The 13,128-nt window shown below is 43.4% G+C and overlaps 1 protein-coding gene across 1 annotated transcript in view; it reads right to left on the bottom strand.

The window, feature by feature from the left end:
• The window catches only part of BTBD1 (BTB domain containing 1), a 53,869-nt gene extending 44,553 nt beyond the window's left edge, over positions 1-9,316 (bottom strand). The window contains exon 1 of the mRNA XM_001160707.8: positions 8,700-9,316. Within this exon, the coding sequence (XP_001160707.1) occupies positions 8,700-9,106 (407 nt within the window). The 5' untranslated portion in view covers positions 9,107-9,316. The remainder of the gene's footprint in view (positions 1-8,699) is intronic.
• Positions 9,317-13,128: the final 3,812 nt, after the last annotated feature.

Below are 13,128 nucleotides of genomic sequence, written 5' to 3'. Positions count from 1 at the left end.
CAGGCAGTTTGTTCAATTTATCTCAAAAAGCCTGTCCATTGTCATGGACAGCTGGCTAAGGGGATGGTCTATACACAGGCTTTAAATTAATTTCCATATTTTAGCACTACCTTCTCATTTCCACCCTCCTTACTTCCAACTGCTAGCCAAGAACTTTGTGGGGGTTCTGCCAGGAAAGGCGCTCCAGCTCCGCTGCAGCTTTGAAAGCTCTGGATTCTGGGCTCCAGATTCATCTACTCTAGTTCATCCATCAACCAGCTTCCAACTTCTCTGTCCCTTTCTACTCTGTTGGCCCTTCCAACCTCTCTTTTTCTCTTCATTGTAATGGACTTACTATTTTTTAAAAATTTCTTAATAGTCATTTTAATTAAGAGAGAGAGAATGCTAACAGCATGCTCAATTCCCTTCTTAAACTAGAAAACTATGAAATTTTTGTTTTAGGCCAGGCACGGTGGCTCATGCCTGTCATCCCAGCTATCTGGGAGGTTGAGGCAGGAGACTCACTTGAATCTGGGAGGCGGAGGCTGCAGGGAGCGGAGATCGCACCACTGCACTCTAGCCTGGCCAACAAAGTGAGACTTTAAAAAAAATTTTTTTAATTAAAAAAAAAGAAATTTTTGTTTGAAGGACAAGGTAGCAGTCTACAAGTCTTTACATGCCTGCCTTTATGTATTTTTGTCAGGTAAAAATTACTAGAGTTGTAAAACAGAGCAGCAATGTGAGGCCTTTATCACCATTTGCCCTTGAGTAGATTCACACTTAACAGGACAAGTGCCGCAAACCTATACATGGTTCTATGAGAATCTATAAATGCGGGCTTTGACTTAGGAAGATGTGGAAAAGGTTTGTAGAGAAATTTCTGCTTGAGATTAGATCTAAAGATTAAAAGGACGGTGGGAAGTACACTCCAGGAACAAGAGAGAATCAAGTTTGTAGATTATTTTGTGTGAGATCTCCCATTCATATTGCTTTTATCAAATTATACTTCAGTAATATACTTTTGCTTTCTATCAAGGAACATTTTTTAAAACAAGTATGCATCTGAAGACACAGATTGAAGACACTTCATTACAGCAATGTCTTCTGTATGAGGGGATCTCATCAGGATTTTTTTAAAAACTCATCTAATTATCAGATTTGTGCATCTCCTAAGCAGTTGCCTTGTTTTTAATCTATAAATAATTACATCCACCCAGGTTTCTCTTTTTGCATTAGCTGCTCAGATAATTAAAACAAAGTTGGCCGGGCGTGGTGCCTCACGCCTGTAATCCCAGCACCTTGGGAGGCAAAGGCAGGTGGATCACCTGAGGTCAGGAGTTCAAGATCAGCCTGCCCAACCTGGTGAAACCCCGACTCTACTAAAAATACAAAAATTAGCCGGCATGGTGGCGGGCGCCTGTAATCCCAGCTACTCAGGAGGCTGAGGCAGGAGAATCACTTGAACCCGGGCAGCAGGGGTTGCAGTTAGCTGAGATCACGCCATTGTACTCCAGCCTGGGCGACAGAGCAAGACTCCGTCTCAAAAACAACAACAACAACAACAACAAAAGTTTATAGCTTATACATTTTGTTTATTTTTGAGACAGGGTCTCATTGTCACTCCGGGTGGAGAGTGGTGGCACGATCATAGCTCACTGTATCTTCAAATTCCTGGGCTCAGGTGAATCTCCTGCTTCAGCCTCCAGAGTAACTAACACTACAGGTACATGCCACTAGGCTCAGCTCATTTTTTTTTATGCTTTATGTTTTTGTAGAGACAGGTCTTGCTATATTTCCCAGGCTAGTTTCAAACTCCTGGCCTCAAGCAATCCTCCCGCCTCAGCCTCCCCAAGTGCTGGGATTATAGGCCTGAGCCACTGTACCCAGCTTGACAGCATACATTTTTCTATTAGCTTCACCCTTGACTCTAGTTTATTTCTTACCCTTGTGTTTCTTATAAGACATTTTAAGTTCTTTTGGGTGCACTGCAAATTAAAAATAAATACTGGACAATAAACAGTAAGAAAAGGATCTCTGTGTATCTTATATTTTTAATTTATTTCTTAAACAGTACCAGGCACATTATGGGCATGTGTTTAAGTCTCAATAAATACACGTTAATTGACTAGACAATTCAGCATAGGTTTCTATGTAACGTCAAAAGGGAAAATATTTTCATTTCTAATAAAAAAAAGTTACTTAAAAATCCAAGAATCCTCTTGATTCATATGTATACATTTCCTTTACATTCTATTTAATTATTAGAGTTTTTATATTTAAAAAAAAACTAAGCCAAGGTTTTTAAAATGTAAAGATTAAACATGACATTACCACAATTCTTCGTATTTTAAAGTGACCATTTAAGCTCTCATATACAACCTCTAAGGACGAGAGCACAGAAAAATTATTACATGTCCTCAAATTAGTCCTATTTTTCCCCCCAAATTAATAATTTTCAAAAAAAAAAAACAACTTAGGTTATATTTAATCTAACTAAAAATTTAAAGCCGGGCACGGTAGCTCACACCTGTAATCCCAGCACTTTGGGAGGCCGAGGCAGGTGGATCACCTGGGGTCAGGAGTTTGAGACCAGCCTGGCCAATATGGTAAAACCCCATCTCTACTAAAAATACAAAAATTAGCCAGGCGTGGTGGCACACACCTGTAATCCCAGCTATTCGGGAGGCTAAGCCAGGAGAATTGCTTGAACCCAGCAGGCGGAGATTGGGTAAGCCAAGATCGCGCCACTGTACTCCAGCCTGGGCGACAGAGTGAAACTCTATCTCAAAAAATAAAATAAAATAAAATAAATTTTAAAAGCCTAAGGTGAATACTTGATTTTATATAAGAATGATCACAAGATATGTGTAAGAAACTTTGTATCACTACTTATCTGTTCATTTTACTCAAAAACGTTTATTGAGGGACTATATAGCAGGCACTGTAATAGTGCTAGAGATAAAAATATGGGTAAGATAGCTTTGCCCATAAAAACCTTACACAGTCAGTCATGCATTACTTAATGATGCGGATACATTCTAAGAAAGGCATTGTTCGGCAATTTCATCATCATGCAAACATCATAGACTGCACTCACATAAATCTCAATGGTATAGCCTACTACGCACCTAAGCTATGTGGTATAGACTATTGCTTCAGGGCTACAAACCAGTACAGGATGTTACTGTACTGAATACTATAGGCAACTTTAAAACAATGGTGAGTATTGTGTATCTAAACATAGAAAATGCACAGTAAAAATACCGTATTATAATCTTATGGGTCCACCATCTTATTTGCAGTCCACTGTTCACCAAAATGCCATTATGCAGCACGCAACTATAGTCTGGTACTGAAATGATTAAAAAGTAATGTCCTAATAACAGAAGTATATATTAGGCACTTATATCTAATAACTAATCTCTAATGATGGCCCTAAGAAATCATACTTTCTTGTGTTCATGCCCTTACATAGATCTGTCCCATGATCAATCTGGGTTGTCCCTGTGTGAGCCCCTTGAACCAACAGATTGTGGCAGAGTGACATTGCACCAGTCTGAGACCTACACCTTAAGGATGCCTGGCAGCTCCTGCTTTTGTGTTCCTCGGAGTCATGAGCCACGAAGTCAAGCTACCCTGCTGGAGAGACCAGCTGAAGAAGCCTCTTGAAGAGGACCTGAGACTTAAGGCTCAGCCATCCCAGACTGTGAGTTAAACCTCCAGATGAGTCCAACCCCACCTGCTGACTACAGCTACATAGACGACAAACCACCTAGGTGATTCCAGTCAACCCACACAACTGTAAAAGATAATAAAAGTTGTTTAAGTCACTACGTATTCCAGTGATTTGTTTCACAGCAACAGATAACCAAAACATGCTGTGAGAGATTAATTAGATGAGCCAGTGTGCAATTTTGCCTGTGGGTGGAATTTTTATAGAGGAAGTAAAGCCTGAAGATTATCTGAAGAGTAGTAATTAAGTGTGGAGCCCTGGCAGAAAGACTGAGGAGTACAAAGGTAAGGAGGCCTTAGAAGCAGGCACTAAAACAAGAAAAAGGCCATTAGTAATTAGGGTTGAAACACTGAGTGGATGGAGAGGAGATGAAGAAAGAGAGATCAAATCACAAAGGTTTCATGTACCTGCTAAAGTGTTTAAACTTCATCCTGTAGGTAAAAAGAAGTCATTAAAAGATTCAGGGGAATTATATGACCATATACCAATATTGGAGAGATCACTGTTAACAGGATGAATGGAGAGAGTTAAGTCTAAACGCAGTAGTTTGGTTGAAGCAATGCAGAAAAAAATGGAGAGGCAGGTAAAATTTTCAGGAATGGTCTAAAATGGACAAGAAATGTGTAGAATGGAGTGAAACGAAACTACAATTTGGAGCTAAGCCCATGAAGTCATTTCCTAGCTGACCTACAGAATCATAAGCAAGAATAAATTATTGCTTTTTGGGGGTTGCTTTATTTATAGCACTAATATGGCAAAAGCTATTGCAGGGGGATAAGAAGTATGCCTGTCTCAAAGGATTTTCCTGAAATTTAAGTGAGATCACAAAGGGGCTTAGGAACAATCTATGGCACACAGTAAAAGTACTCATTAAATGTCAGATATTTTTATTAATAACATGTCCATCTGCATGGGCATAAAACATTACTTCGCGATGGTCCAGTTGGAAATGAGGGTCTGGAGCTAAGTAGAGCTTTGGAGACACATGTGGGGGGATGAGTGCGTAAAGCTCTCACTTTGGTTGATGGGAGAAAGGATGAGAGCTGAGGACTGAATACTGAAGAACACTTACCTCGTGCCCCTTCCAGCCATCATGTCATTCTCTGTTCCCCTTTGCAACAAAACTCCTGAGAGGACTGTTTATACTGTCTCCAGCTCCTCACTTCCCATTTTCTGCCTAACCTACTCTAATCAGCTGAAATCACTCTTGGCAGGGTTGTCGATAGCTTCCACCTTGTCAAGATTAAAAATCAACTCAAAGTCTTCATTATACCTGACTCTCAATAGCATTGAGCATAACTGACCACTTTCCACTTTCCATAGTTGACATTTCCCACTTCTTCTTTCTTGAAATGTTTTGACTTGACTTTCAGAATATAATGCTCCTTCTTTCTCTTCTAATTCCACTGACAGTTGCTTCTCAGTTTCATTTTATGCTTTTTCTCTGCTACATCTCTACATATTTGAAGATTCCAGAGCTCATCCTTGTACCTCTCTTCACAGTCTACATGCCTTCCTAGGTAATCTCACTTGATCTCTCTATTTAAATACCATTCACTCTTACTTTCAAATTTATGTTCAGCAAGCTGTTCCCTCACCTCCAAATTCATATTTCTGTCTACTCTATGACCCTACTTGGATGTCTTGGAAGTCCTCTTGGTTGTACCTTCAAAAATATATCCAGAATTTGACCATGTCTCATCATGTCCTTTGCTACCTCCCTGGTACAAGGTACAATTCACCATCGCCTCTTGCCTGGACTACTGCAAAAGCCTCTTCATCTATCACCTTGCTGCCTATTTTACTCCAACCACTGCCAGAAAGAGTTTGTTTTTTTAAAATGTAAATCAGATCACAACCTCCTGCCACCACCTCCACCTCCCCAATCTCATTCAAAACTCTCCAAAGGCTTTCCATCAAATACCAGCTGAAAAAGTCTTCGCTCAGTCTCTAAAGCCCTGCACCATCCTGTCTGGCCTATCTTTTTGACCTCATTTTCTACCACTTCCCTCTACTGTGCTTAAGGCACACTGGTTCACTCTTGTGTTCCTCCAACAGGAGATCCTTAGTGCCGAAAACAATGCGTTCCCTTGCTGAGAATGTTCCTTCTCTCATAACTTGATTATTTTTCTTCAAAACATTCATCAGTACTTGACATTGTATCTTTAGTTTCCCTTTACTAGATTATGTGCTTCATGAGGGCAAGGACTTTTTCTTGTTTATTGCTGTGTCCCAAACACCTACAACAGCCATTCGCTGTTTCACAAGCGCCCCAAAAAGGAGGCATATAGTATTTGTCAAACAACTGAAGAACATCATTTAAAGGTCAGGCAGTTCAAAGTGCACAGTTTCTTTAAGGGCTTCAAACTTAAGTTCATGAGCCTGTAAGTATTGTTTAACTAATTCAAGATGTTTACAAGTATGCCCAAACTAACCTGCTCTTCCAACTTAGCAAGTACTATCAGGCATCTTTTTGTCACGTATTAGCTAAAAACAACATCTATGTTACACAGCCAGCCAACATTAAATTTAGAAATCAGTCCAGATATCAATTTCAAAATAGAACAATGACCAGAACCTGAAGGATAAATACAATACCAGGAAAATAAAACACACTGAAAATGTAAAAATGAAAAAAAACTTTAAAAATGTAAAAAATGTTTTACAATGTGAAAAAAAAAATTGCACTGTCCTACATTTCAAACATTCTAAAATTAACTTACTTTCTATTGATGGGAAAGCACTAATTAGCAGCTTCAGTGAAAATATTAAAATATGTATTTTTCCTCTACATTCTTATCCTAGTAATCTCAATATTTTTTTCAAAGTAAAAAATTGCCCCAAAATAGTTTTAGATTTGTGGTTCTCAAATTTAGTTTGTATAAGTATCACTCAGGGAGAGTGTTAAAAATGCTACCAAGGTCTCACCTCGAAATATTACGGTATATAATGAGGATGAGATCTACACATTTCATAAGCACCCCAGAAGATTATAATGCAGACGGCCCACAGATCATTTTGAAAACTACTTCTAGTCTAGAAAATCCAAATGAACTATACCCAATCCTCCTGGTGAACTTTAAACTAAAATGACCTGGATTTTAGCTTTTGAGGTCCCCCCCCCTTTTATAAATGTAACTGAACTAAATTACAGAAAATATCAGAAACAAAGAATAAAGAAGAAAAAAAGGTACTTTCATCTTACTACTCCAGGTGACTTTGCTTAGCATTTTTGTATGTTTCCTTTTATCCCGGTCTCTAGGTATATGTTTGTTCCATGTCTTTTCACGTTGTAATCATGGTGCAGTTTCAAGTGCTATCCGTCATATTTAGTGACTCCATTATATCTCATCAAGTGAACCTACCACTGTTTAACCATTTCCTACAGCTGACTACTTCCCTCACTACTATAAATAAAGCTGTAAATATTTTTGTATGCAATTTGCAATACTTGAATGCTTCTTACGTGTGGAAAGAAAATCTGTAGCACCAAACTGTTTTCCAAAAGGGTTTTTACCACCATCTTTGTCAGAAAATGCTGTTCAGATGTTACCTTTAAATTTTTTGGTGGGATTAATGGAAGGAAAAAATACCACTGTCTTTTAATTTGCACTTCCTAATTACCAGCCAGGTAAAACATTCGTTAATTAGTTGTATTTTTTCTTTCTCTAAGTTATCTATCCTGTCCTTTATCCATTTGTCAATGGAATCTTATTATTTGTTTCTAGTTGTGTGAACTTTACATTCATTTTCTTGTTGATCTTTCTGATTCAACTGTGAACCTTTGTATCTAATTCTGTCCCACTGACCTGCCTGTTTTTGCTTCAGTACTACCCAAGACTCTGCCACTTTAATAACAACACGTTCTACTCAGGCAGCTATTTAAAACCATCTTAGTATAATGAAACAGACATGGTCTTCAGTGTGAGTTAGCTGTTTGTTACCTTGGGCAAGATACTTGACTCTTCTGGGCCTCAGTCCCATTTGTGAAATTGGGGTAAACAATTCTTACGCCTCCCTAACAGGATGGCTGTGATTAAAAGCTAGTAATGCCAAACAATCACATCTTTCCATTAGATGTCAATCTACTATCCTCAAATAACCAACAAGCAAATTCTAACATCAAGGGAGGGATTCATTTATAAGCAAATGTGACCTTGTGTGTAGAAACACAAAGCAGGTAAAGCCTCACTTATCTGTTTTGGTATTTACTTTCCTGGGTCTTGACAACTAATACGTTAATGAAAAACAAAAACAAAAACAAAAAAGTGGCCAGGCGCGGTGGTTCACGCCTGTAATCCCAGCACTTTGGGAGGCCGAGGTGGGCGGATCGCTTGACCCCAGGAGTCCGAGACCAACCTGGGCAACATAGTGAAACCCTCTCTCTACCAAAAATAAAAATAAAAAAAAATTAGCCGGGCGTGGTGGCGCGTGCCTGTAGTCCCAACTACTCGGGAGGCTGAGGTCGGAGGATCACCTGAGCCCGGAGAGGTCGAGGCTGCAGTGAGCCATGATCGCGCTACAGCACTCCAGCCTGGGCGACAGAGCAAGACCTTGTCTCAAAAAATGCGGGGGGAGGGGGGTGACAATAACCCCAAAACATCAGTCCTGCAAGATTTTTCAACTACTCTCTTCCCCCAAACAAAAACATAAAACTTCGCAAATGGGCAATCAGGACAACCTGATCTGCCCCTCTATCCTTGCCACTTGTCTAATTCTGAAGTCTGAGCGACAATCCATAATTGGAATGCGAAACGCCTTTCAACGGTAAAACGCACGCTTGCCTAATGAAGACACTAACGTTTAGTTGGCGATTGAGCGGTCCTGGTTCACAGATTTCGATTTCGACCCTCCGGAGCATCAACGGCTCGGGAGGAAACTGAGGCCCCGGGCGGGTCAGAAGAGCCCAGCCCAAGGTCATCCGGGAGTCGGAGTAGGCCGGGCCCCGGGGATCTCCCAGCCCGGCCCGGCCCGCGCTGCCGCTCACCTCAGCAGCGCCAGGAAGGCTGCGGGCTCCACGTCCGGCAGCTCGATCTCGGCCGACGTGGTGGCCATGCCGCCGTTGAACATGGCGTCAAAGACGGCGCTGCCGGCCGCCAGCACGAAGCGGTGGGCGGGGATGCGCTGCGGGCCCCCCGCGGCGGCGGCGCCGCGACCCTTGCCCAGTACGAAGCGCACATCGCTCAGCAGCTCCGAGTTGAAGAGGAAGGCGAAGCGCTCCTTCAGCGACGCCTTGGTCGCCTGCCAGTTGTAGAGAGGTTCCCGCTGCAGGGGGAGCAGGGGCCCCAGAGAGGACGGTGAGGGCGGCGGCGGCGGCGGCGGCCCCGCGGGGCCCGGCTCCGCCTCAGCCCCCGACGCCTGCTCCCCAGCTGCGGCAGGCCCGAGTGAGGCCATCCTCCAGCTGCGCGGTTGCCCACGTTATGGACAAAACTCCGCCGCCATCGCCCAGGCCGCCTCCGGAGGCCGGCGCCGCCTCCCTGCCTTCCGGGAAAGGCGCTTCCGGGGGCCTCGCGCCTCCGCAGGCCCCTCCCTGACCGCGCGCGCCCCCGCACGCGCGGGTTGCCGCTGTGCGCGGCCGCGGGAGGTGTAACAGGACTGGACTCCCGGCAGCCCCAGGGCAGGGGCGTGGGGAGCTGGTCCTAGCTCAGCGCTCCCGGAGGTGGAGCTTCTGCAGGCTGGGTGCTGCCGGGCCTACGGGCACCCACCCCCTGGCTCAGTGCCCTGGGTATTCTGACTCAGTAGGTCTGGGGTAGGGCCTCAGAATTTGTAATTTTAAGATGCATCGTGGATCTGCAGGCGGCTCTCACGGCTGCCTCTTTCTTCCTGCAGGCCCCTTATCACCAAGTCCAGCGCCCCCATTGTGTATCTAGGACATGTCCCAAGGCCTGTCCCGAGGAGTGTTTTGCCTGGAAGTGGAGAGGCAGGAAAGTATGGCCAAGGGAACACGTGGGGAGGGGATGACATGACTTCCCACAACCCTGTACCCCAAGCGTGGCCAAGTCGCCGCTCCAGAAGGCCGCGAAACCCGTGGAAATTCCGGAAGCAGAGGTGGAAGGCTTAGAACCCCAGTGACCTCTCCCCAGGTCCGCAGGTCCCTTTCCCTTCTAATTGACCCTTTGGTTCCGTCCTCCGGGCCTAAGAGACATTTCCTTCTACTGCTTCCATCCCTGTATTTGAAACCCCTCGTGCTTACCCACCTTCTCTTGTAGCGCTTTTCAGTCCTTGCACTGAACCACTGCCTAAGCTTGAAATTTAAAAAATTAAAAACTAAAACACACACACAATGGAAAAGGCTGTATTATCCCTTCCCAGGCAGTATTTACAACCCGGCCATCATGATTGGGGGACCGAGGCCTTCCTTTTTCTCCCTTCAGTGAGGCAGGCCCTGAGTTAAGTCAGCTGTCAAAAGCAGAACGTAGAAAACCCAAGAAATAGTCCTTGACCAGGCACGTATAGTTGGAAACACCTGTTCTTTGCAGGAAGAGCCTTACAGATTACAAATGCCGTCAACTAAATAGTAAACCCCAAACCTGGGTTTCTCCTGTAAAATCACTCCACTTGTGAAACCACCAGAGGGGACTTCCAGCTGTTAGGCATTTAGAATGGTAACTTCTTTGGGAGAGGAACGAGCTTGGGAAGAGACTTAAAGTAGTAGGGACTGAAATAGTGGATGCACAACCCCTTCCCCATTGCCAGCCGGCAATTCCTAAAGACAAAGGGACATCATGCTACTAATGATACCATTATCACACCTAACAAAATTAACCATATCATCAAATCATCTATATATAATTTTTTTTTTTGAGACGGAGTCTCGCTCTGTTGCCAAAGCTGGAGTGCAATGGCATGAAGTCTGCCTTCCGGGCTCAAGCGATTCTCCTCCTCCGCCTCCCGAGTAGCTGGGGTTACAGGTGCGTGTCACCACATCCAGCTAATTATTTGTATTTTTAGTAGAGACGGGGTTTCACCATATTGGCCAGGCTGCTCTCCAAGTCCTGACCTCGTGATCCACCCGCCTCGGCCTCCCAAAGTGCTGGGATTACAGGCATGAGCCACCATGCCTGGTCCTATATATAATATTTAATGTACAGTTAATATTTGTTTCCCCACTTGTCTCAAAAAAATTTTTTTTCTGAGACGGAGTCTTGCTCTGTTGCCCAGGCTAGAGGGCAGTGGCATGATCTCCGCTCACTGCAAGCTCTGCCTCCCACGTTCACGCCATTCTCCTGTCTCAGCCTCCCGAGTAGCTGGGACTACAGGCACCTGCCACCAAGCCCGCTAATTTTTTTTTTTTTTTTTTTGTATTTTTAGTGTGTCCAGAGTTCGTTCCTTCTGGTGGGTTTGTGGTCTTGCTGACTTCAAGAATGGAGCCGTGGACCTTCCTGATGAGTTTTATAGCTCTTAAGATGGCAGGGACCCAAAGACTTCTTCTGAAGAGCAAAAGAACAAAGCCCTTATGTCATGGAAAGGAACCCCAAGCGGTTGCAGCCTCTGGGCGGGGAGTGCGGGGGGGGGGGGGGGGGGGGGGGAGGCAGCTTTTACTTCCTTATTTGTCCCCGCCCATGTCCTGCTGATTGGTCCATTTTACAGAATGCTGATTGGTGCACTTTACAGAGTGCTGATTGGTCTATTTTACAGGGTGCTGATTGGTCCATTTTACAGAATGCTGATTGGTCCATTTTACAGAGTGCTGATTGGTCCACTTTACAGAGTGCTGATTGGTCCATCTTACAAACCTCTAGCTAGCCACAGAGTGCTGATTGGTGTGTTTTTACAGAGCACTGATTGGCACATTTTACAAACCACTTGTAAGACAGAAAAGTTCTTCAAGTCCTCACCCTACCCAGAAGTCCAGTTGGCTTCACCTGTCATTAGTAGAGACGGGGTTTCACCGTGTTAGCCAGGATGGTCTCGATCTACTGACCTTATGATCTGCCCGCCTCGGCCTCCCAAAGTGCTGGGATTACAGGCATGAGCCACTGCGCCTGGCCAAAAATATCTTTCACAGATGACTTTTTTTCCAATCCAGGATCAAATCAATGTTCACATATTATTGACTGTGTTGACTTCTTTGAAGGTCCAGAATTGTGGAGTATAATGCTCCACAATCTGGATTTGTCTGGTGGATTCTGTATGATTCATGGTTAGAGTCCAGGTTAAACATTTTAGGCAAGAATATGCTGGTGATGTTAAGTACTTCATTGCCTCACTTCAGAAAGCGTATGTTGGTGATGCTAAGCTTGATGACCTGGTGAGGCTGTGACTGTCAGATCCCTCCATTATGAAGGTGTATGATTCTTATGTAATAAGTAATCCATGAGGGTGATGCTCTGAGACTGTTTGACCAGTCTGTTTCCCCAAAAAGCTTTCACCTACTGATTTCAGTATCCATTGATGATTCAGAAAATTAATTCACTTACTACTTTTAAGTGTCATCCCAGGTATTCTAATGCAGGCCTTTCATGGATCACACTCTATAGTATACTATACTAGCTAGTTTAAAAGGAAAGAGATTAAAAAACATAGAATTGGACATAAGAAAGGATATATAAACATAATTGTGGAGTTTAAAAATATGAGTAATTCTATTAGTGGCTTTGAAAATATCAAAGGAATGTACTCGTCTAGAAAACCTGGACAATTCAATTATCTATACAGGACATTAAAACTTTCAAAATAATAACCTTCAGGGAAGACTGGTTCCAGATGAGCTCGTTAAACATGTTATTATTGTTTTAAAGGAAATGTTTAAAATAATACATGTTTGTTATAGAAGTAAGTAGACTTCCAGTTTCAGCCATAATGTACCAACTTGTCTAACCCTCCCACCAAAAACAACTATACAAGCTGGAGTGTGTGTGTGTGTGTGTGTGTGTGTGTGTGTGTGTGTATAAACAACTGTTTGAAGGCATTGTTAAAGAAAAAAATTATTCTGGGCTGTTGCAGTGGCGCACGCCTGTAATCCCAGCACTTTGGAAGGACAAGGCAGGCAGATCACCTGAGGTCAGGGTTTGAGACCAGCCTGGCTAACATGGTGAAACCCCATGTCTACTAAAAATACAAAAATTAACCGTGTGTGGTGACATACGCCTGTAATCCCAGCTACTTGGGAGGCTGAGGCAGGAGAATCGTTTGAACCTGGGAGGCAGAGGTTGCAGGGAGCCAAGATCGCACCGCTGCACTCCAGCCTGGGCAACAGAGCAAGACTCCATCTCAAAAAAAAAAAAAAAGAAAGAAAGAAATTATTCTGACACTAGTTAAAATGGTAAGAAAGATTTTATTCAAGATGATTGCAGTGGAAGCATTGCAACAGTAGAGAGAGATCAGGCACAGTTCTGAGAACAACATCAACAGCTGGGCATTTATAGCCAATGAACAAAGTGAAGGGGGGTCAATGGGTGGAAAATTACTAAGAT

This window comes from Pan troglodytes, chromosome 16, assembly GCF_028858775.2.
Source record: "Pan troglodytes isolate AG18354 chromosome 16, NHGRI_mPanTro3-v2.0_pri, whole genome shotgun sequence".
In the NCBI taxonomy this organism is placed as follows: domain Eukaryota; kingdom Metazoa; phylum Chordata; class Mammalia; order Primates; family Hominidae; genus Pan; species Pan troglodytes.
This window is presented reverse-complemented; position numbering and strand designations above follow the sequence as displayed.